Source organism: Mya arenaria, chromosome 11 (genome assembly GCF_026914265.1).
Source record: "Mya arenaria isolate MELC-2E11 chromosome 11, ASM2691426v1".
NCBI classification, from domain to species: Eukaryota; Metazoa; Mollusca; class Bivalvia; order Myida; family Myidae; genus Mya; species Mya arenaria.
The window spans coordinates 32422415-32448459 of NC_069132.1; the positions used below are offsets into that span (position 1 = coordinate 32422415).

General features: G+C 34.8%; 1 protein-coding gene across 1 annotated transcript in view; it reads left to right on the top strand.

The window, feature by feature from the left end:
• LOC128209510 (helicase-like transcription factor) overlaps positions 1-25053 on the top strand; it is a 40265-nt gene extending 15212 nt beyond the window's left edge. Inside the window, exons 6-27 of the mRNA XM_052913561.1 lie at positions 1703-1777; positions 2420-2585; positions 3028-3179; positions 3415-3568; positions 4331-4505; positions 4927-5015; positions 5403-5804; positions 6531-6596; positions 6714-6779; positions 6902-6967; positions 8145-8204; positions 9122-9219; positions 16536-16679; positions 16900-17050; positions 17584-17719; positions 18551-18730; positions 19533-19660; positions 20259-20455; positions 21139-21276; positions 21577-21870; positions 22456-22536; positions 22994-25053. Of these exons, the coding sequence (XP_052769521.1) occupies positions 1703-1777; positions 2420-2585; positions 3028-3179; positions 3415-3568; positions 4331-4505; positions 4927-5015; positions 5403-5804; positions 6531-6596; positions 6714-6779; positions 6902-6967; positions 8145-8204; positions 9122-9219; positions 16536-16679; positions 16900-17050; positions 17584-17719; positions 18551-18730; positions 19533-19660; positions 20259-20455; positions 21139-21276; positions 21577-21870; positions 22456-22536; positions 22994-23143 (3168 nt within the window). The 3' untranslated portion in view covers positions 23144-25053. The remainder of the gene's footprint in view (positions 1-1702; positions 1778-2419; positions 2586-3027; positions 3180-3414; positions 3569-4330; positions 4506-4926; positions 5016-5402; positions 5805-6530; positions 6597-6713; positions 6780-6901; positions 6968-8144; positions 8205-9121; positions 9220-16535; positions 16680-16899; positions 17051-17583; positions 17720-18550; positions 18731-19532; positions 19661-20258; positions 20456-21138; positions 21277-21576; positions 21871-22455; positions 22537-22993) is intronic.
• The last annotated feature ends 992 nt before the right edge of the window (positions 25054-26045 follow it).

Below are 26045 nucleotides of genomic sequence, written 5' to 3' on the forward strand. Positions count from 1 at the left end.
ATAACTTCTATATCCTTTGTTCAATTAACTTAATACTTCACACAGTTGTCCAGGACCATCCCACAATGAGGTTACATAACTCCATATTATCCTAAATACAAGTTATGGACCCTGATTGACTTAGGTTCAAGTTTTAGGACAGGTTAAAGTTTTAGGGATTGGGATTGGGATTTTCACTTAAAACTACAATACCATTCATTCAATTGACTTAATACTTCACACAGATGTTCAGAGCCATCACATAATGAGGTTAGATAACTCCATATTATCTTTTATACAAATTATGGCCCTTGACTATGAAACTTAGGTTAAAATTTTAGGGCAGGTTGGGATATTGTTTAATAACTTCTATACCCTTCATTTAATTGACTTAATACTTCACACAATTGTTCAGGACCATCACCCAATGAGGTTACATAACTCCATACCCTTAATACAAGTTATGGCTCCTGATTGACTTCTAAAGGTTAAAGTTTTAGGCAAGTAAAAGTTAAGGGCAAGTTGGGATTTTAATAAAAAAAACTTCTATACCGTTCATTAAATGCACTTAATAAAATTCAAAATTATTTATGACCATCTTACAACAAGAAACATAACTCCGTTTTAAGCCTAAATACAAGTTATGGCCCTTGATTTTTTTTGGGATTTTTTTATTTAATTTCCTTTGAAAGGCATATTTGTATATTCTTAACCACATTTTTATAATGGGAAATCAAGTTATTTAAATGACTTGCATCATTGTTTGGGCGGGCTGGTGGGAGGGCAGCATCAAAGTCACCTTATGTATCAAATAATTTTAGTTAGGTTTGACATAAAGAGACCAAACTTTGTATTATTACATCGTTATTGTATTCTAAGTCAAAGCGGCGTGGGCGAGCGCGCTGTCTTACGACTGCTCTTGTTGCTTTCATTGTAAATTTTTAAATGTTATTGTAATGAAAAAAGCTTCTTACTTTCCTGTAGTGCTTCAAATCCGGTGTAAATCGTAATAACAAAGGTAAAACAAATCTTAAAACTGACAATTTTATCATAAGAGCATTTAAAATTATTTGATATCATCATGACAATCATAGCTTTTTATTTGCTAACTTGTCAGTATCTATCATATATTTGCAATTAGAGTAGAATTTTCTAGTATTGCTGTTCTTGATGAAAAAATATGCTGTTAAAGTGACACTCTTATTCAAAATCAATGCATACACATGTATAATAAACATCAGTATTGACTGATAAACCTTTTACTACTTGCTAAATAATACATTTATGGAGAATATTTTTTACTGATAACAAGTTTGTAACCTTGTATTTAATAACGAAAAATGCAAAAAATATTAATTGATTGGTGAGTGCTAAAAGATTTACTGTTATCTACTACATGTATAGTCTCATTATGTAGAAATACCGTGTTTTAGGCACATTTCTTTAAAATTTAACTTTATATCCTTCATAATAACAGTTGTTTTCGACATTTATTTATCATTTTTTTAATACTAAACAATAGTATTAGAATTTTGGTAAATCTTTTTTGGGAGTAAGAGTGCATCTTTAACTGAATTTACCATTGTGTACAGAACTTGGACACAAATGAATTTCAAAGAGCATCTGTTTTAAAAAGTCTGGACAGGAACCTAATGAGCGATGAAGAGTCTAAGAAGCTCAAATTTAAGATGTCACGATCCCCTGTTTCATTTGTCATTGTTAGGTGAAGAATGAGCTGGATCGTGTGTTCGAGACGATGAAGAAAGGTGACAAGACCACAATGGCTGAGCCTGCTCAGGTGAGTACACTCATACATGCCATATCCCGCCGCAGGTGGGAAAAATCCCCCGAAATTCCAACCCATCCTCTGGTCCCCCGCCGGGGGATCCATATCCCATGGAATTTAAAAACTTGCTTAAGGTTGACATAGGAAAGCATCCATAATATTATGAGTGTGAAATACTATGAAGGACCATGATGACTTAGTCCAAAAGTTATTGTAATTAGAGTGTATTTCTTCTTATATTATAAATGTTGATATTGCACAAAATTTCGCCATGTACACTGGTTAAAATAGGGGTGGTTTGGCTTCTGAATGAGAAGACGTTTTTATATGAAAACATTCACAAACTTGGTCATGTTGGTCTGATGGTTATCATGTTCATATAGGCATGTTTATTTGGGGTATTTGGATGACAATTTCTTCATTTTTTACTGACTTAGCAGTTTTGGACCGAAATTATATATTAAAAATGAACTAATTTAGGACAAATTATTTAGCCATAGTCTGTTACTGAAGTCGATCTGGCATGGTCAAATTTGCTCCTAACCGGCAAATTGTAGGGTTTTAGAAGGACTGATGTATGCCATACTTTTCTATCTTCAACAGTTCAGATCAAATTTAATATTTAACTGTTTAATTGGTTGTCTTTGTGTACAGGCTGTGTGCACACAGCTGTACCCTCACCAGAAGCAAGCTCTAAACTGGATGATGGTTCGGGAAAACAATGAGGTCCTGCCACCATTTTGGGAAGAGCGCAGCGGCCGTTACTTCAACACTGTCCTCAACTTCACCACAAACAACCGGCCAAAAAGTGTCTGTGGAGGTATAACATGCACTACCTTTAAAACACATTTTATAGCTGTTGCTGTATTTTGTACCAGTTTATATCAGCTCAGTTGTGATGAATCTTTCTGATGTTCCTTGGAAGAAAACAGTACTTTGTTAATTTTTTAAAACTGCAACAGCTGGGGATTTAGTCCAGGACATCTTTGGGAATAAGCAGACATCTGTATACCACTTTTTAATAGCATCTTTCTTTTCAACAATGACGAACCACCAAGTAAAGGATATATATCGATGGAATTGGTATTGGGCTGCAACATTCCACAGTTGGAAGTTATGGGATGTTTTGATTCAAACCTGTCTTACAGCTTCATCTCACGTAAACGATTTCAGGATTGCTTGCTGATGACATGGGGCTAGGAAAAACACTGGAAGTGATGACATTCATATTGACCTTATACATCTTGTGTACACAATTTCAGGATTGCTTGCTGATGACATGGGGCTCGGAAAAACACTGGAAGTGATCGCGCTGATAGTGACTAACTTTGTGGATGGCCAGCCACTGGCTAAACCCATCCAGGGAGTTCGTAGACAGTCAAAGGCAGAAAGGCTTGCCCTCGACAAGGCAAAGGTGGGTGAAATGAAGCAAATGTTCATGAAATAATTTTTCTGGAAATCTGAAAAATGAAATACTTTGTACCTGTTTCATTATAAGAAAGATACAATAAAAATGTTTCAATACTGGTAAATGTATTGTTTAGATTTTGTGTTGTAAAGATTTACCTTACAGATACACTTCTGTGTGTAGCTATAAATCTCTTGTTAACTTTGGAAATGCAATAACAAGCCTATTTTACATTATGCAGGATCTTCCTGTAGATGATTTGAGACAAGTTGAAACAAAGCAGTCTTTGCAAATGACCCGTAGAAAATCCTTGTCCTGTCATGCAGCCAAGTCACTTGCATGGGAGCCAGCACTGCCGGAACTGCCTGATGATCAGGAGTGTGGTCTGTCAGAGGGTAAGGAGTAAGAAATTGCAGCAGAAAGATAAAATTTGGTTTTATGGGAAGGCACTGACAAAAAAACACACACTGTGATAGGCTGATAAAAATGACATGACAAAATTTCTATTGCCTTTTATGCCCTTTACATTGCTCTCTTCCATTAAGATGTATCAGTCTTCACGCTAACTCACTTGCCCAAAGAACAAGACCAGTAAAATTGTCAGGAAGAAGGAAAGTTAAAGATTCATTTATCGTGCCCATTTGGGTATTAAGTCAAATAAATGGTTGTCAGCAGAATCAGAAAAAGATCATTTAGATTAATCAAGACGCTGTACCTAAATTAAAGCAAATTTAAATGCTTTATATGAGCAATAAAAATGGTAAGTACTGTCAACATTATTGGATTATTGGGAACCTTTTTTCATACATAAAGTAACCATGGCTAACAGATCTTGTTAAAAAATGTTTATGGAAAATTCATCATGTTGTCAATGTGTTCCAGCAAGTAAGAGTGGCTTTGGACAAGTTCATTATGCCAGCTTCCTGAAAAGGCAATGAAGCTGAAAATATTATTGTGAAGACTGTTTCAAGTTTTGGATATTTACTATTCAAGAATAAGAATATAATTTTATTAAAAAACTATCAAAATGCTGTGTTTTGTATCTTCTGGATAATGAACAAACTTGATTTTCATTGTAAAAATATGTCTGTAGCCAATGCAAATTCTTCATAGAATTAATTGGATTTGACATTAACATATATATTACTTCCACTCAGATGATGATGATGATGATGATGATGATGATGTTATTGATGATGATCTTCCTGCAATTGATGAGAAGACCATGCTTTGCAAGGAGGACCCAAACTTCAGCCCGCTAGTGAAATCCAAAGGGAAACGTCTGAGCAAGAGAGTTGAGGTTGAAGAACCAACAGCTTGCCGACCGAGGAGGTAGGTTTTTTAATGTTTAATAATATGCCTTATTGTCTCAAATAATTAGAATGACATCAATAAGAAGGTGACTCTGCGTGCTCAACAATTTTGTTTGAGGTAGTTTTTCAAAAGTGTTTCAATAAAGCCATAACAGGATTAGGAAACTTGCGCTATTATTTACGGCAGTGATAAAATATAATCCATTTTATTATAATTGATTTACCATCAGAGTCATTTTTATTGAATGCTAATCTCAATCTTCCATAATAAATCTAAATTAATTTCTTATTCCCTCGTTTTTAACTTCCCAAACAGCCTAATAGTTCAACATATAAACCTGACATTATCAGGTTCGCTATATTATAAATATTACAAGTAGTAGTGCAGTGATTCTGGCTTGTTGATCCAAATCTTCTATCCATGCATGTTTATTTGTCAGGGGCGCCAAGCGGCCAGTGCGGTATACATACAGCAGTGATGAAGAAATGATGGAACACATCAACAATGACGAAACTCCCAAGAAGAAGCGTAAGTCTCCACACCTTATCTTTGGGTAAAATTACCTTTATCATCGTTTTAATTTTTTATGGCTGTAAAAAACATTTTCTGTTCATCTGTCTGTCTGTTCACAAAATTGTATCAATTTGGAAGATGAATACATAATCTTTAAAAAGGGCAAATATATCTTGCTTTTGGTAAAATTCGGAAAAACAGAAACAGAAAAACCTTTCTAAAGGTTTAGGAAAAAGATCTAGAGTTGACTAGTGTTGTTCTAATCCCTATCAAAGGTCAACATCATCAGAAAAAGAGATGAGTGATTTGATAATTAATCGATCACTAATTGGTTTTTAATCTCCAAAAACACTGTTAAAATTGGCTTTTCTGCATATTCATTTCTATTTTCAATGCTTGCAGCAAAACTCGCTGAGAAAGCTAGTGGAACAAGGCAGCCTTACAAAGGCAAAGCCCCAGTTTCTGGGAGTTCGAAGGCAAAGGGGAAAAAGAGGAAGACAGTGACTGAACCCCAAATAGACCAACAAGATTGTACAAATAAAAGCAAGGATTCCTATGATAATGTGGTGAAACAGAGCCTTGAGCAAGATGCTACAAATAATGAGGAAGGTCAGTCACATAAGAAACTTCATGCCAGAGAGTTGAATGGTAAAACTGCAACTGACTGTACTAAATGTGCTTTAACTGGGAATGGTTGTGATAAAACTGTAGAGAAGGATTTAGAAGAAACAAGCTCTAAGGATGAAATTGCTGAGATTTTGAAAAAAGAAAATGAGCAGAAATCTGACACAAAAATAAAAACAGGTTTGTCAACTTTGACTCTTTCATTGGATGTTGAAGCAAGCTGATTTGATATCTTTGAAATGAAAAAAAATCCTGGAAAAAATGATTGCCAAAATAACTAACTAGGCCTTAAAAAGAACTACATTTGGTTCAGGTTACCCCACCCTACCTACGAAATACATGTAGGTGTCGATCCGTCCATTTTTTTTAGTCAGTTGGTAAAAAATCTGTGTGTTGTAATATGTAGTTTAAAACCTTTAAAGCTTTTTACAGAAGATTACTTTAACACCATTCCCCAATTATGACAATAATGATCTTACATAAAGCCTAATAAAAATCAAATAAAAAAGTAAATAAAGCCTACCTACCCTACCTGGTTTTTTAAAAGGGTGTAACACGAACCAAACCATTTTTTTGGCCTTGGAAAACAAATGAGTAACATATTTCATCAAATTTGGACCAAAACCATTCATATGGAAGAGTTTGTGTATTTTCAAAAACAATATCAATCAAATTTATTTTTTTCTCTATTTTAAAGACTTCATGTTCATTTATAGGCTAAATTGGAAATCCAAAATTTAGTTCAATTGAAGATGATTTTCTCAAGCAAAAAGCTGCTGACCCCTTTTTCAAATTAGAGGAAAAAACACATGTAGCATCCTCATCCATGCAAACTTGTGTGTTTCATATGTTGTCTTATTATGGTTAAGAAATGTTGATTCAACCCCATGTTTTTGTTGTGTCAAGGCGATGAGAGTGAGTGTTCAGAATTGCCAGATCTCGAAACAGTGGCCAAGCACAAGGAACAATTTGGTTGGTATCACTTGTTGAATTTTTCCTTTTTATTCATTTCATTGAGTTATGGTGGTGGCTGTTACTTTTTGTGTTTAAAAAGGTAGGCTGTGTTTTAATGGTTTGCTGTTTGTTTAGAAGAGGAAAATGAGTGCCCAGAATTACCGGATCTCTTGCCATTGGCCAATCGCATTGAAAACCCTGGTAAATATTTTTTTGTCTTGAATAATGATCTTATGTGCATTTCATGGTTCATGATGATAGTGGTTGCTTATATTGTGCTTTAAAAAGGTAAGCCTTGTTTAAGTGGTTTGCTGTGTGTTCAGACAGGGAGAGCAAGTACCTCGAGTTGCCTGATCTTCTACCAGTTGCCAGTCTCATTAAAACCCATGGTAAATACATAGCATTCTACATTCAATTTTGTTTCTCTATATAAGAGTTTTGGCATGTTTGTTTTAGTTATATATTTTTAATTAACTGCCATACACAGGCTCACAACAAATATTGGTAAACAAAACTTGAACATTAAAGGAAGGATCAGGGCTTCCACTAAAGGAAGTTTGGAAGTATATTAATGCCTAGAAATAGCTTAAAACTTCCAAATTTGATTTCGTTGAAGTACAAAAACTTCCATAATTTTGAAGAAAACTTCCAAAGTAGAAAGCTTGGAAGTTCAAAATATCAAAACCTTGTGTCAATTTTAATTTTATGGTCACAATTTCAATCAGTCTTTAAGTAATATGAATTATTACTAATATTAGTCTTTGAATTCGGCAAGTTAAAATTGCAAATTACTTGATATTTAACATTCTAGTTGAAAAATAGTGGGAAAAGATATTGTATTCTGGAGACTTAAACTTCCACATTTCAGTGAAAAATTTCCAAAATTGATGGACAAGAAGTTCATACTTCCAGTTTCAAATTCTTAATGGAAGCCCTGGAAGGATAGTAAAAGGATCAATATAACTGCTTGAGTGATAAACCACATCCACCATTAAATAAGTATAAACTTGTCTATAAATGGGTCAAATGGTTGTTGTTCTTTGAAATTTCTCTCTTACTTAAATGTCCCTGATTTTGCACGTATTTTCGAAATTGAAAAGGCATAGGCATTTTGAATACTGCGAAAAATGCTTTGCTTTTCAAGGAAAAGGTCATTATATGTTAACAATGTTATTTCTGCAATGCCAAGTAAAAACTGAGTTTTGGCTTTATTTCAAACTCTAGATATTCTCATCTCAACTTAGTGCATATATAACCAATGCCAGTAGGCATATGTGTGGCAAGGCCTTCAACCTTGGCTTAAATGTTTGTTTAGTTTGGCCTCTCTTTATCAACTAAAAAGGTATTCTAGATTTTGGTATTCTCGTTTATTGCTATGCAATATAAAATGTTAATCTGTTGAACATATTTCTATAATCTAAGGAACGAACGTTATAATATTTCATTACCGGTACATCCAAGAGAAATATTAATTGTTGAAATATTTGTTTGCATTGGGAGTATAGCCAAAGAATGCAAATAAGATGGCAAGAAGACATACCTGGTAGTACTAATTTATATTTTCAGATCTGGCAGGTAATAGTTTACTGGAGGAGACTGTTGTTCATGCTAATTACACCAAACCAAGTAAGTAAAGGCCCGAAATATTTACTGAAGAGGTTGTTTTTTTGTCTGCATCACACTTTTATTTCATTTATTACTTTTACTTGGTACACACAAAGAAAGCCAAAGGTCATGATCTTTAATAGAAAAACGATGAGTGCTCTTAACAGGGAACCGATTTCTGGAATTTAAGTTGTTAATAAGTCTTTCCCAATATTCTGTCCTTTTACTTAAAATTCTAGTCAAAAGAAAATATATTTAAACATTTTAAGTGCTACAGAGGGGTCAAAGCTTTTTTTGAGTGTATTTATACTGAAACTTGAACAAAGCCTGAAGTTTCAAACATTCAGACATCATTCCCTTGTTTTAGAAATTTGATCAAAGTGAACGTCTCAAACAGAAAAATGTGTCAGAACATTAGTTTATAGAAACACAACTTACATATGATGCAAAGAAGTTGGTCTGTGGTTTTGCGGTTAAATTGTCCACCTCTCAACCAAGAGCTTGTGGGAATGAGTCTGACCAAAGACACATGATTCTTTTAGCCTCTCAAAAAATCACCACTACTAGTTTCTTCACAGGAAACAGATCCTCTCATGAAACATTGTCAGAAATTTATAAATAATTGACTAATATATCCAGGTATGTGTACTTTGAACAAGTTTAATGCTTGTAGCAAATATGCAGGAAATATGTAAAGTTAATTAGCTATGTCATCTGGGTAAGAGTAGGCGTGCAAGATGAACAGTAATGACATCGGCAAAATCATGAGGAAAACGTTTTATGCGTTAGTAGGTGAGCCTACAAATATTTATTGATATAGAAAGAGAAATTTTACCTACAACTTTATACATTATAAACCAACTGCAACTTGTACTTAAATGAGCTACACTTAAAATTACAGCTAGTGTTTCGCAACCTCTCTATTATGACATTTTCAGGTATTCAGAAAGTAGGGGAGGTCACTGGTAGAACCCTAACTTTGGGACCTAGATGTACGCTGATTGTCTGCCCTTTGTCGGTTCTCAGCAACTGGCTTGTATGTGTTGGTATTGGTATTTTTCTCATGGATTTAGCGTATATTATAAAATTGGACTTTATGATTAAAAACCAGTACATTTTTCACTGGAGAGGTCTCAAGAAGGCGCCTTTTTAGCGGATGTTACTTGGGACTTCTTTGCACGACATGGTTTGATTTCGTTTAAAAAGAGAATAAACAAAAGTGAAATATAAAACTTTGATGCAGCATTTTCAATTCTCAAATTAAAATGTATTACAAATCTACACCTTGGTTGATTGAAAGTAATAAGATCTGCATGCGCCATTTGGCTGCATTTCTGGTATGGGCTGAACCCACTGCATCCCCTGTGCTGTGTTAGGTGGAATTTGGAAACGCAAGTTTAACTGTCATACAGGATGAGATTTAAACACAGAAGAGAATATTTTAGTACTAAAAGATTGTTTGTATAGCAAAGATGAATGACACCTTAATTATGACCCAAATCAGAAGAGAGAAAATTGAGCTAACTAATTCCAGCTAAATGGAGGCCAGCCAGCCAGGCTCTGCACAATGCCTTGGTTCAGGTGGCATATTGATATGATTCATCTCGAAGGAAGACCCAAAATCTTGGGATTTATAATTAATTTTATGCTAGCATAATCTATCATGTATGATGTCATATATCTTTAAATATTTGAATAGTAGAGTGTAGGAAAATATGGTACTATGATTCAAGGGAAGCAACTACTATAAGTTGTCGTAAATCAAGGGATGCAACTATTACTATAAAAAGGGAAATTGTTCAAGATCTGTAAGGGAGTTAATATTTTAATGATTTTAGCATTTTTTAAAACAATTAGTGATTATAATCCCAAATGATACTGATGACATAAGACGACTATTAATTTTGATTAAATTAGTAAAGATTTGATGTTGAACTAAATATGTACATAATGTACAATTTTCTAAAGGAAGATTGTCAACGGTAGGTTTCATTACTTACCTGTGGACTTTTGTCCATAGACACATGATGAATAGTGGTCATGATCTCTGTGATTAAACCACACTGGGGCAGTGGTCAGCGACGGCTGCTAGTCTCATTTCTGACTGTCTCTGGATTTATGCACTGAACAAATTAAAATTAATCAGAAACCATTGCATTACAAATAATTTCATTATTGGATTCGAACAGATTCTTTATAATTTTTGAAAAACAAGAATGCAATGATGTACTAAAATGTTGTCTGCTTGAAATATTTGGCAAAGTAGATAATTTTATATAATTAAATAAATGGGAAATATTGTATATTCTGTGGTATATAGCTACAGAAGTATAAACTAAATATAGTCTATGCTCTGACTTTTTTTATCTGCTGCTTATCTTGTAGTATAAAACCAATAATATCAACACTGAAATACCTGTGTCAGCGTAGTCAAGAGGTTACTTCGTTTGAATGGTATCAAAAACTAACTGTCACTTAGTCTTATGCGGGTTCGAATCCCGTGAAAACCTCTGACGCAAACTGACATTTTTGCCAATTTTGTTTGTTTTTTCTTCAGTTGTTTAGCCTTAAAAAAGCATTATAGCTTTTAATTTATTGATTTAACAGATATTAAGTAGGTTTTAATTCATTGTTCATTTGTTGAGGTTGCACTAAATATAGTCTAGATATGGGACATTGATGTAAGTATTCTAGCTCGTAAGTATATAATAACCAAAGTTTTCATCACCTGTGTCAGCATAGTCATGAGGTTACTTCGTTTGAATGGATTAAAAAATTAATTGCGACTTAATTCTTGCGGGTTCCATTCCCGTGAAACCTCTGAAGCAAACTGGCATTTTTGTCAATTAAGTTTTTTTTTGTTTTTTTTGTTAGCTTTTACAATCCATAATTCCTTTGATTTATTGATTTAAACATAAAAAAGATTTAATGATTTTCTTATTTGATTTTCCATGAGATTGTCCAAAACAACTCAGCAGTGAGCACTGAACTACATTTACAACATTGCAGCATGGTAAGGGTCGATTGCCAACCAAATATGTATATCTTGTAAGTAAAAGAAGAACAAATAAATAAAAAAAAATAACATGGCAGAAAAAAAATTGAAAAAATTACACTAAGGAAATGGTCAACAGGCAATGGCTACAAGCTTCAAGCAGACTGTGGCTGGACTCTTGTTTAGAATAAATTCATAAAATTAATAGTTTAATTTCTTTTTAGAAGAATTAGTTTAGATTTGAACTATTCTACATGTAATGAGAAAATAACACAGGGGTACAAATAATACTACGAGATTTAAATATTTTGTTATCTAAATATAACTTGTGATCACATAATACTGTGGCAACTAAGGATGCTTGCTGTTGAGTATAAAGCCAATATTATCCAGCGTTTCGTAGCTGTGCCAGCTTAGTCAAGGGGTTACTTATCATATGCACTATTATGTTTATTACACATTTTATTAATAAGTAATAAATTCATTATTAAAATTCAAACAGATTCAAAATCATTTTGGAAATTTAAGACAGCAATGATTGAAAAAAAATGGAGTCTGCTTGAAATATTGGCAAAGTATATAAATAATTAAATAAATGGGAAATATTGTATAATGAGCCACGAAAGTATAACCTAAATATAGTTCATGGTCTGACTATTTTTATCCGCTGCTTTAAAGCTTGAAGTATAAATCCAATAATATCAATATTGAAATACCTATGTCAGCGTAGTCAAGAGGTTACTTCGTTTGAATTGGTATCAAAAACTGACTTTCACTTGGTTTAATGCGGGTTCAATTCCCGTGAAAACCTCTGACGCAAACTGACATTTTTGCCAATTTTGTTTGTTCTTTCTTCAATTGTTTAGCCTTAAAAAAACATTATACCTTTTAATTTATTGATTTAAACAGAAATTAAGTAGGTTTAATTTTTTCCGATTTGTTGAGGTTGCACTAAATATAGTCTAGATATGGGACATTGATCTAACTATTCTAGCTCGTAAGTATATAATAACCAAAATTATCATCACCTGTGTCAGCATAGTCGTGAGGTTACTTCGCTTGAATGGATTCAAAAATTAATATTGTTTAATTCTTGCGGGTTCCATTCCCGTGAAACCTCCAACGCAAACTAACATTTTTATGCCCCCGAAGGTGGGCATATTAAAATCGCACCGTCCGTCCGTCCGTCCGGCTCTGTAACTTTCCCTTTTATGGACAGATTTTGAAATAACTTGCCACATGTGTTCCACATACCAAGATGACGTGTGGCGTGCAAGACTCGTGTCCCTACCTCAAAGGTCAAGGTCACACTTAGTGTTTATTCACAATGGAGTGCTGCATATAAGGACATAGAGTATAGGTTGTCGTATCCGGGCTGTAACTTTCTCTTGTATGGACAGATTTTAAAATAACTTGCCACATGTGTACCACATACCAAGACAACGTGTCGCGTTCAAGACCCGTGTCCCTACCTCAAAGGTCAAGGTCACACATAGTGTTTATTCACAATGGAGTGCTGCATATAAGGACATAGAGTATAGGTTGTCGTGTCCGGGCTGTAACTTTCTCTTGTATGGACAGATTTTCAAATAACTTGCCACATGTGTTCCACATACCAAGACGACGTGTCGCGTGCAAGACTCGTGTCCCTACCTCAAAGGTCAAGGTCACACTTAGTGTTTATTCACAATGGAGTGCTGCATATAAGGACATAGAGTATAGGTTGTCGTGTCCAGGCTGTAACTTTCTCTTGTATGGACAGATTTTCAAATAACTTGCCACATGTGTTCCACATACCAAGACGACGTGTCGTGTGCAAGACCCATGTCCCTACCTCAAAGGTCAAGGTCACACTTAGTGTTTATTCACAATGGAGTGCTGCATATAAGGACATAGAGTATAGGTTGTCGTGTCCGGGCTGTAACTTTCTCTTGTATGGACAGATTTTAAAATAACTTGCCACATGTGTTCCACATACCAAGACGACGTGTGGCGTGCAAGACCCGTGTCCCTACCTCAAAGGTCAAGGTCACACTTAGTGTTTATTCACAATGGAGTGCTGCATATAAGGACATAGAGTATAGGTTGTCGTGTCCGGGCTGTAACTTTCCTTTGTATGGACAGATTTTCAAATAACTTGCCACATGTGTTCCACATACCAAGACGACGTGTGGCGTGCAAGACCCGTGTCCGTACCTCAAAGGTCAAGGTCACACTTAGTGTTTATTTACAATGGAGTGCTGCATATAAGGACATAGAGTATAGGTTGTCGTGTCCGGGCTGTAACTTTCTCTTGTATGGACAGATTTTAAAATAACTTGCCACATGTGTTCCACATACCAAGACGACGTGTCGCATGCAAGACCCTTGTCCCTACCTTAAAGGTCAAAGTCACGCTTAGTGTTTATTCACAATGGAGTGCTGCATATAAGGACATAGAGTATAGGTTGTCGTGTCTGGGCTGTAACTTTCTCTTGTATGGACAGATTTTAAAATAACTTGCCAAATGTGTTCCACATACCAAGACGACGTGTCGCGTGCAAAACCTGTGTCCATACCTCAAAGGTCAAGGTCACACTTAGTGTTTATTCACAATAGCGTGCTGCATATAAGGACATAGAGTATAGGTTGTTGTGTCCGGGCTGTAAATTTCCCTTGTATGGACAGATTTTAAAATTTTAGAATAACTTCCCACATGTGTTCCACATACCAAGACGACGTGTGGCGTGCAAGACCCGTGTCCGTACCTCAAAGGTCAAGGTCACACTTAGTGTTTATTTACAATGGAGTGCTGCATATAAGGACATAGAGTATAGGTTGTCGTGTCCAGGCTGTAACTTTCTCTTGTATGGACAGATTTTAAAATAACTTGCCACATGTGTTCCACATACCAAGATGACGTGTCACATGCAAGACCCGTGTCCCTGCCTCAAAGGTCAAGGTCACACATAGTGTTTATTCACAATGGAGTGCCGCATATAAGGACATAGAGTATAGGTTGTCATGTCCGGGCTGTAACTTTCTCTTGTATGGACAGATTTTAAAATAACTTGCTACATGCGTTCCACATACGAAGACGACGTGTCGTGTGCAAGACCCATGTCCCTACCTCACGTAATTGACACGTAAAGGCAAGATCAACTTTTCATGTACTGACCTTGTTCGTAGGTCAATGTCACATTCGGGGGCATTCGTCACATACTGTGACAGCTCTTGTTTTCAATTAAGTTTGTTTTTTGTTAGCTTTTACAATCGATAGTTTCTCTGATTTATTGACTTTAAACATTTTTTTTAACGATTTTCTGATTTGATTTTCCATGAGATTGTAAAAAACAGCTCAGCAGTGAGCACTGAAATACAACATTGCTGTATGGTGAGGGTCAATTCCAACCAAATAAATATATATGTGTATATATCTTGTAAGTAAAAGAAGAAAAATTGAAAAAGAAAGAACTTGGAGGAAAAAAAACAAACTGAAAAAAACTACTGGGAAAGTGGTCAACAGGCACTATATGCACTATTTTGTTTAATACACATTTTTAAATTAAGAATTATGAATAAAGAGCAAACAAATATTTTAAATGAAAATAAAACAGAGATTGGTAAAAGTGACGTAATTACATCATCTTAGTTATACCTTGTCATAAATTGTCACCTGGAGGATTTTATCTTTATCATGAAGATGACATTGTAAAAAGATTAAATCGTTAAGATACTATTATCTATTGAAGGTTTTCATGTAGGATTTTACCTTTTATTTAATAAAACCTTTATTATCAATGATGAAATACTTGTGTCAGCATAGTCGAGAGATTACTTCGCAATTTCTTAGGGGAAAATTCTGTGGGTTCAATTCCCATGTCAGCCTCTGATGCAAACTGACATTTTTTATATTTACTTTTTACTTTTTTTTGCTTTCTTACTAGATTTCTATCAATTTCATTTTTTTAGTTCTACTGGCCGTTAACACAATGGCCTGGTGTCCTGCATCATAAAAAATTGCTTGTGATCGCGATAAAGTCCCAAGTTTTGTATCTTAATCAAACTTATACAGTACTTAGATATCCACTTGAGCTTGGTTCCTTTAGTAAACCAATCAGAGGCTATTTTCTATTAGAGGTTTCCATGAATGATTTTACCCATTACTCTATAAGACCTGTATAATCACTGAAGAAATACTTGTGTCAGCATAGTCGAGAGGTTACTTCGCAAATTTCTCAAAGGAAAATTTTGTGGGTTCAATTCCCATGTCAGCCTCTGACGCAAACTGACATTTTTTTAATCTAATTTTTTTGCTTTGCTTTTTTATAATTTCTATCAACTTTGTTCATTTTTTTAAGTGTTTTTTTATGTAGCTTATGAGTGTTTAACTACTTTAATTGAGGATTAATTATTAGTATGAATGAGATTATTAAAACTTTGCAGAGATAATAGAAATAAATAGGGCTTGTTGTGTCAGTTTGATTATACTTATTAAGGTTAAATTTCCAAAATGATAAACTTGTTAATTAAATCAATATCTGTATAGTTATATTTGTTAAACGATTAAAGCTGTTCAGTGAAATGTGGCTTGAAGTCAACAAGTAGGTCTGTATACAGCGCTAAAATATTGTAGAAATTTTATACAGGTTTAAATCCAATACTACCGATCTTGTAATGATTGTGTCAGCGTGGTTGAGGGGTTACTTCAATAAAAATAAATAAAAGCATGCCAAAAAAATCTTTGTGGGTTCAAATCCCATTAAAACCCCTGACGCTTTCTGACATTTTTTTTTTCTTTTGTAGGGTCAAGTTGTCTTTGTCTAATTGTGAATATGGCATTATTTCGAATGAAGCACGTTGAGATATTTGGACAACAACTTGTTTTATAATTTTTGTTTTGTGTATTAAAAGCTTTAATAAAGCAAAAGATTGCCTGTGCCTATTTTCCCAACCCAAATGAAAAGCAGAAGGTAAATTAATGCAATTTATCGTGTATTCTAACCCCTTTTAGAGTAACAATTCTAAACTCTTCACATGTTTGGCTAATTTGGTTTTCCACACTTTTATAACAACAAAAGGGAAATGTTAAAGACATTTCTTACATAAGAACAAATATTGATAATCATGATCTAAACAATTTTTAGAAACATACAAATTGAATAGTGTCTAAACTTTGGTGGGCCAATTTGTTTTTCAGATAAAAGTACAGAAAGAAATGGTGTTCTCTTCTTCTTTGCCTTTTTCAACTGATTCCATCTCTAAACAGAGAGGAAAGATAGTGAACATACAACATGCTTTTACCCTTTTACCAAATTAAAATACATGGAAATCAATGCAATCAGGTGTTCTGAGTGCGTTTATGTATATGTACTCAGGACCAGTTGGAGAACCATGTTGACCCCCGTGTCCACCTCAGCATCTACCTGTACTACGGGAGCGGCCGCACCAGTGACGTCCATCTGTTAGAGAACCAGGATGTTGTCATCACCACTTACTCCACCGTCGCTGCGGACTTTAGGGTAATACACATGTGTGTGCTAGTTGCCCAGAAAGAGTTGTAAGGAATAAAGTCTTGAAAATTAAAGTAGTTCACTTGTGCATATCCTGTAAGCAACGTGTTTATTATGTGAATTCCTTGATTGAAACATTTATTAAAAATTTATGATGAATAAAAATGATAACAGTAGAGTAATAATGTTCACATGTTAATATCTCTTCGTCCGGCACCTGTTATTACAGCGTCACGAGGGTAAGAAAGTGGGTGCTCCCCTACGGAGGGTACGTTGGCTGCGTATTGTACTGGATGAGGGCCACAGCATCAAGAATCCCGCTGCCTTACAGACAAAGGCCATCATTGACCTTCAGGCAGAGAGGAGGTGGATTCTAACTGGTACCCAGATTTACTTTATGTACTCAATGTTATTTGTTATTGAGCGCATGGGGTGACATTGTTCTGAAAAAGATGAAAATAAAAAAATATCATTTAGATTTAAGGTAAAGCATTATTGTCAGACCCTTTTGAGGCTACTTGGTGAGACTTGAGGTACCATTTGTACAATTACATCATATTAGGCCCGTCTTATGGCCCGGTATTAATTGCTATTATTAGAAAGGGTTGTAGGGTAAGAATATATAAAAAATTATATTGAAAATATAATTATTATTGTAATATTACATACAAGATATTTTTTAATTTGAAAGATTTCAAAATGGATAGGTTCACGTCCAATTTCTGTAAAAAAAAAAATACAAAGTGCAATAACTTAGTCTATAATTGTTTCTGTCTTTTATTTTACATGTTAGTTATCAGCAAGCAGTTATCTTTAAAATAATATCATGGCGGGTCAGACAATTATATACATTTATGCCATAGTCTAAATAAAATGACGAGCATACTCAATTACCTGCTTCTTGTTTTTTAAGGAACGCCAATCCAGAATTCTATGAAGGATCTGTGGTCCCTGATCAACTTCCTGCAGGTGAATCCCTTCACAGACCAGCAGTGGTGGCGTAGGACTATTGAACGACCCCTAGAGAGGGGCGACTCCAGTGCACTTAAGTAAGTTTTGATAGGTCTGTAGGCCGCAAATCAAACTTTAAAAATAAAAGGTAAAAAAAGAACAATCCGATTTATATAGAAAAAGCATTAAACCAATGTCATACATGCACCTTTTTGAATGAAAGTAAGCTTGCCTGTTTTTGAGAAGAAAGGAATCAATTTATTGTCATAGTCTTATGGGGCATGGGTGGGTTTTGGTGGGTTACTAGGTGCAATTTTTGTAACATTACCTGACCAATACAGCAACACCATATAACGTTTTGTGTGTTTTAGTGTTTTTTTTATGTTAGCCTTGTCGCCTGCTGCTGAAGGGAATGAAAGGGGTGATTCTTTTTCATTGGCTTTTTTATTCACAACGCTTCCCTACCTTTGTGACCTAGCTCACATGAACAAAGATTGCATTACATCTTTTCATTTGACAGTCGATACTAAAACTACAAAACGATACGGTTTTGTCTGAGATGACTTGGCTACTTCAAAGGTGCTTTAAATTAGGGAACAAGCAGTGTATTTTACGATTTTAAGTTATGTTTATTCTGCATCGTGTAATATACCGGTATACCTTGGGTATTTGACGCTCAAGGTACTCCGGTCTAAAAAATTTACTTGTTCATACCCTAAAGCCTAGGTGTCGCCATGCAAGAACTTTAACTGTGGTCATAAATCAAATACTATAAACAATGACACTTGGCTCACATTGAAAATATGCACATGTGTGGCAAGTCCTGTAAACATTTGTTAAATTTTTGCTTATTATTGACTGACATGCACGACAAGCATTGGTATTAGCATGCGATGGTCTTGTTAATTTTCTGCTCCTGTTTTCTGCAGGCGAGTGCAGCACCTGATGGGTCACCTGGCCATGCGGCGTACAAAGACCCAGATGTACAACGGAAAACCCCTGGTTAAGCTGCCGGGCCGTCAGGTGTGCATTGAGCATGTGACCCTGTCCCATGAGGAGAGAAATGTGTACAATGCTATGCAGAAAGACGGAAAACTTATCGTCAGCAAGTAAGGCCTCCCCTTGCAGATTATTTCATTGTATTTGTTTATATGATGGATAAAGAAACACAATTATTTTTAATGGAGGTTGATATCTTTGGATGATATAAATATATGCAATTATCTTAACAAAAATACAAACAACATGTTGCAAAAGTATTGATAGAATAGATCATAATTCTATGAAGCAGGGTATGATAATTATCATTTCCATTTCAAAAGATGCTTACAACCAATTGCATGGTTTAATGTTTGTTGGTGAACACTCGCTAAGACATGAGGGGTAAAAAACTCAAAATGGTCAAATACAAAAGCAATCCTTAAAGGTACTAGACACAAGATACTCTTCAGGTACTTACTGATATATCACATCGCTTACTTTACATGTATCTTTCACAGTTTTTGCGTATGTTTCATATTCGAAATTTACTGTGGTTGTCTATCACATAAATACCAGTAAATTTAAAATTGTGTAGGTATATGAATCTGTACAAATCACATGCTAAATATACACACTATAAGCTGGGAAACCATTATTCACTATATTTGAATGGGTAAACTCAGCTGAGACAGTGGTAAATGTAAAGTGATATATTATTGGCCTCACACTAGCTGATATTGACAATTCTAGGCTTTTTTTTTTTAGGAAATAATGAATTTGCCGATTTGGTACCATCTGGTGTCTAGCATCTTTAATTTAATGATTAAATTAAAGATGCTAGACACCAGATGGTACCAAATCGGCAAATACATTAAATTTTAATCCAAAAAGGGTGGTTGACATGTAAAGTGTATTCACTGATATTTTCAGGTACTTCAAGCAAGGAAGCCTGTTGCATCACTATGGTGACGTTCTTGCTATCTTGTTAAGACTGAGACAGCTGTGCTGCCACCCATTCCTCGTGTCCAGGGCTGCAGACGCCATTAAAGACACACTCAGTAAGGCTTGCTTGGGATGGAGGGGTTTGATATTAACCGTAATATTATACATTTATTCAGTGCATTATTCAATAGTTTATAAATTTTAACAATTATCCAGTCAAATCAAATGATGGTTGCTGACATGATTAGGCCAGTGTCAATTGATGTACACGTCGGTCTTAAATCAATATTGGAAACAAAACTTGATGAATGTTGTAAGGGCCCATGGGGAAGGCCCCGACCTCAAAAAAGAAAAAAAGAAACAAAACTTTATGCCTGCATTGTATATGCAAACTCTAAATATAATCTTATATAGAATATGCAATATGCTGTCTGATGTGTTTTACACTTGACATACATTTTTATTACCTTTCATCTTCTCGAAAATCATTCTAATTTATTTAACATGACATTTAACGGGCCCTCGCTCTCGCTGGTATTTGTAACTTGGTCTGAGGTTGCTTGTCAGAGCTTATCAACATATCCCATTGGATTATTCTATTGCTCTATTTATTGCCAAAATATAAACCCTTTTATTGGTCATCTGAATAGTTGAATGATGGCCATCATAATTTAAATTGTTGATTACATCAGTTTGTCTTATATTTAACATCAGGTGAGCTAGAGACCAATGGTGGGGTGTTAAGCGATGCCCTGCGTGAGAAGCTGATTGGTACACTGGTGGAGGTTCTCCGCTCAGGAACGGATGAAGAGTGCCCTGTCTGTCTGGACTCCCTCTCTGCCCCTGTCATTACATGCTGTGCCCACGTGTACTGTAGACCATGTATAGAGTCAGTCATCAGGAATGAGAAAGTAAGCTGGCCTTAAGTTGTATATTTATCTTGTTTTGTATAAATCCATATCATGATTTATTTGTCCCTTTTCTATGTATTACAAAGCATGTCATGCAGTGTTTCTCATATAAAACAAGTTACAAGTGGAATTACCATTTCCAACTTAATGATTTTCCAAGTTCAAGAGCAAATACTTGTTTAAATGTTTAGAAAAAGGCCTGTTAGTGAATATTCACAAAAAAGTAAATGGTATAGAGTCAGTCATCATGAATGTTGAAGGAGGCAATTAAGGTTTGCATTTGGATCCTCTTAAAAATAATACAGTTATGGATTACCCATAGGCTTGGGAGTTGTTAATTCATCGTTCTGATAGTTTATGATGAGCTTTTCCTCTGGCAGCTTTCTTGCAGCACTGAACAATCCCATCTGAGATGGTAAAAGCAGAATTGAAAGTTCTAAATTCTTCAATATCTAATGTCACTAAGAACATATTTGTTTCCATCCTTTTTGGTGAAGTCCCTAAATAGCTTTAACTTTGGTCATTACTTAAAAATTGTTCAAGATATTAACATGAATCTTTGTGCATGCATTACCAGTGACTACACGTATTTGATGCAAGGCCAATAAGAGACCAGCTTTAGGGTCATTTATTTGATCCATTCCTATTCATTCATCCCAGTTAATTTATACCTTTCTCTACAGCCTGTAGCGCGGTGCCCATTGTGTCGAGGAGACATTTCCACAGACAAACTCTTGGAGGTGCCGCCGGAGGAGATTCAGCCTGTGGAGGGAGAAAAGGCCATGTCCATACAGGCAGACACATGGAAGTCTAGTGCTAAGGTCTGTGACACAGGAATGGAAATAATTAATCATTAGGGAAGTTATCTTGTCAAAGAATATTGTAATTGATAGCTTATTCCTTGTGTGTTTATATATATATACCAGTTACTGATTGAATTTTGAACTCAGGGCTCAAAGTGGGTTCTTATTGAGGACATGGTGAACTGACTGGGTGAGAGATAAATCCTCTGTAGAATATTTTTCGTTGAATTTCAACTGTAAAAATAAGGCCATTTTTCAGTAAGAAATACCTCTGATCTAATTGGAAATATAATTGAGATAATGCCTTCTTCTCCACAGGTTGATGCTCTCATGAACACCTTGCTAAAACTGCGTACAGAGGAGCCAGGAACCAGAAGTGTCGTTGTGTCCCAGTTCACCAGCCTCCTAACAGTCATAGAGCACCCGCTCAGTGCTAATGGGATCAAATTTGTGAGGCTAGACGGGACGATGAACCAGAAAGTCAGGACAAGGGCGATTGAGGAGTTCTCAGAGCCCGGGCCCAGAGCCCCGACAGTCATGCTGCTGTCACTGAAGGCTGGAGGAGTGGGGATCAACCTCACAGCAGCATCTAGGCTCTTTCTTTTAGATCCTGTACGTAACTTGTTATTGACTCTTATTGGTAGGTTGATTTATATGCCTGTGAACTATCAGATGAGGTTGTAAGTTCTGAAAGGTAGTTTTCATATTACTATTGTAAACACTTTTGAATATAATGCTGAAACTGTACAGATTGGCGATGTACATTATGCAAGTGTACACCCTGCTGATGTATGATATACTTTGAACTTTTCTAAACACCTTGCCAATGCATATAAAGCCAAATCAAAGAACATTACTTTAATGAAAGTACAGTTCGATACATTTTAATTAAGTTCTTCATTATGAAGAAATGCTGTTTTATTTCTCTGAACAGTCTTTATTGATATACTGTAGATTTGTTAAATTTTATGAGGATTTAATATAAAGTAGTTTTGGAATTGATCGGTTCATGTTTTGCCGATTATAAGGTTATGCCATAATTTTTGCGATTTTCTTATTTTGGCCAATTTTGCATGGTCTGAAATTCCCAATGCCATTGGGAATTTCAGACCATGCAAAATTGGCCAAAATAAGAAAATCGCAAAAAAAAGTACCTTACCAAATTAAAACATCTCCAGATTTGCTTACCATTTGCAGGCATGGAACCCTGCATGTGAGGAGCAGTGTTTCGACCGCTGTCACCGCCTTGGACAGACTAAGGATGTCATCATCACCAAGGTATCTCATTTGTTTGTGAGCTTGTTGGATTTTCCAAGAAAAAGAAAAATGTCATAGCCTTGCTGTTGTGCTTGCTAGTGGCAGGCTAGTGGTTGTTGTCCTAGCTGTTGGTGTATACTGAGTTATTTTAGCTTTATTGTGAAGACAGCCGAGAGGTGATATGAATCCCTTTAAGTCAGCTGCCTGGGTATAAACCAGTACACCTGTACTTGTTGTGATACATGAGAAAGTACACCTTGTGGGGATCAAACCCACAAGCTCTAGGGTGAGAGGCGGGCACCTATACCACTAGACCACTCTCACCTGTCATCGTTATGCAATCACTTTGTTGTTGCTCATACTTTTTATAACCATTTAGCAAATTAAAATGAAACTTAGAGCCCAATATTACTTTGACAGCACAAATTTGTGTAACCAATCACATAACATGATTTATATAACAATTGTATGTTTCTAGTACATCGTAGAAGACTCTGTTGAAGAGAAGATGCTTGACATGCAAGAGAAAAAGCGCCGTCTTATGCAGGGAGCCTTTGGGCAGAAACAGACTGCAGAGGAGCGACGCCAAAACAGGATCACAGATATAAAAAATCTCCTTGATTTTTAGAAGAGATTCAACCTAAAGCATAGTCCACTGTGGCTGACACAGACTGCAAAGGGAGTTACGACATGATAACTGATAAAAAAACTCTTCTTGATTTCTAGTAGAAGCAAGTGATCAGTGTTTTGTCAAGTACACAAAAGTGTTAGATATCTTGTAGAAGCAAGTGATAAGTGCTCAGTGAAATATAGAATAGTCCTAGATTAGTAAAACAGTAACAAGAGAGGGTTAGATCTCTTGTTAGTAAAACATCAAAATGAGACTGGATATCACGTACTGTATGCACAGTCAAAAAAAAGAAATTGTTCGCTTAAGGGTTCCAGATATCACCCGGAAATGTATTTGAAATGTACCGGGTATAACATTATGCATGTTGTTTGCCTGATACCTTTCAAAAACTGAAGCAATAACATTCAATGGGCTAATGGTTCCAAATTTTGTGAAAGTAAACAATGTCGTTAACTTCATCATAGTTAACTTTCAACTGGTTCTCTGGAAGTTTCAGTGATCCACTTGTGACCGACAGTATTTCTAATAAGATAAGAGACAAATTTTTTCAGTGAATAATTCATGTTTAAAAGTTAACAATTATCTTGATTATCATGTTGTTAACTAACATAGAAGTTCTGAACAATCCGCCCATTGTCTTCATATTACCATTAATGTGAAACTGATACCAATTGATAGATTTTGTATATATTTTTACAGCTTAAACAAAATTATAGAAAATGCAAAGAATTTGAAGTTTTATTTTAATACCATAAAAACTTGATGATGTTTTAATTCTTTACATGATAAAGAATATAGTATGAAATTGATTTAGTGCCAAAATTGAACTATGTTTTAATTGAGTAACTGTTTTATAAAATGTGCTTGCTATTACAATATCAAATATCTGGTGCTTTCTTATAAAATCCTAAGTTCTAGGGACTCAGTCCATTGGTGAAATTTAGCAGTTGATTACACATGTAGGATAGTGCTACGTTCTATGTATTTATCTAGGCAGTTTCAGCAATATTTAATATGTACACGCTTATTTAATATGAGCAGCGTAACTATTTGTACATGTACATTCATGAAATTTTAAATGTCTTCCTAATTAATACAAAATTATTTCAATTGTACATTATAGAAAATATAAAAATGTACAATCAATATGAATCTCCCCATATGTGCTTAGATATATATGATGGAAGGGCAGTAAGATGAAAAGCAATTAATTTTGCAGTCATGTTGGTATGTTTTATTGATTGTTTTACGAATCTTGCTTGATCTGGTTTTGCTTAGTTGCTAAATCTTTGAAATCGTTTGTACTCCATTCCATTATAAATGTTTTTTTGAAATGGAAACTTTCCATTTGGAGAATATATATGTTTTGTAGAGGTACTTGTATACATGTAATATTGTTTAACAGAATGATTTATTTTATACTGTCAAAAGGTTCATCAGTTTTAGTATCTAGGCTATAGTTTTTTTTTAACCCAGTTTATTTGCACACTTGTTTTATGTTACACAAACTGTTAATTTTTTATCAATGTTGAGTATGTTGTTTTACTTTAGTTCAAGGTAGACGATGTTTGTATATACATGTATTTGCCAGATTTCTCATTTTAATTTTTCGTTTAATTTTTTGTATTCAGATAATTTTTCATACTAAATGTCCATTTTCACAGATTGAATTATGCCTGGGTCTTCTGCGGAGCATTTTGTAAGGGTACTTGTTACATGTAGTGATAGCTATTTACCCAGTGTTTTCTGCTTCAGATGTAGGAGTTTACATACATTTAATTATGGTGTACCGTTACAGTATTTACATCAAATGTTGCTATTCTCCAATACAATTTGTATGACTATTTGTTTGCAAGTCGCAGGTTATTTTGTTAAATGTCTTTCAACTGGTTGTTAAAATATTTGGCTGATTTTGGAAAAAATAAAGCTTTAAAATATGACTGCTTAGTGTTATATTTTTTCAACAGTCACTAAAGATGATAATGTTGTCTGGCTCCTAGATGGATACCATGACAGCTTACTTGATGGTATAAGTAATATAAAGATTATATTTCGTGCAGTCAAAATACTGATTTTTTGAGAGAGAGAAAAAGAAACACTTCCGGTCACATTTTGTACAAAATCTTTGTAGCACTTTTTCAAAACTTATTTTTGAAACTAGATACTATTTATAATTATAGTTTACATATAATTTTCTTTTAAAGATGCGTTCTTACTCCCAACTAAAATTTACCACAATTAATACATTTTTTTGCTATTCAAAAAGTAATGAATAAATGTCGAAAACAATGGTCCTTACGAAGGATACTGTGTTTATTTTGTATTTTGAAAGAAAGGTACAGAAAACATGGTATTTCAACGTTATGAGTCTTTAATAGATCACAGTAAATATTTTAGCACTCACAAATCATTTAATATTTTTGCGTTGATTTTTGAATAAGAGTGTCACTTTAAGAAATTTCATAGGGAGGTTATGTCTTTTCAAGAGATCAAATGTTCCACACATAATTTTGGTCATAATTGCAAATGGGTCAAGTGATGTCAAGACATAAGTCACTAGGTCGAACTTGACAAATCTTAAAAATACTATACGCCAAACAATAAAAATGAAACTTTATCAGAATGCTTGACTGTTTTTAATCTAGGTCAAGTTCTCAGAATGTACCCATTGATTTAATCTTGGTAGACTTTAAAAGCGCGGTCCAAAACTAGATCATTAGGTCAAATCTAAAAATAAATCTTGGGAACAAAGAGAGGCAATAAATTTGTTTCAATCTTCATGAGACTTTATCAGAATATATGCCTCGATAGAATCTTTTACATCTAATATTTTCAATTGTGCATTTATGTTGGCATAAAAACCCGCCCCTTCTAGTCCATACCCGTGTCCTTGGTATTA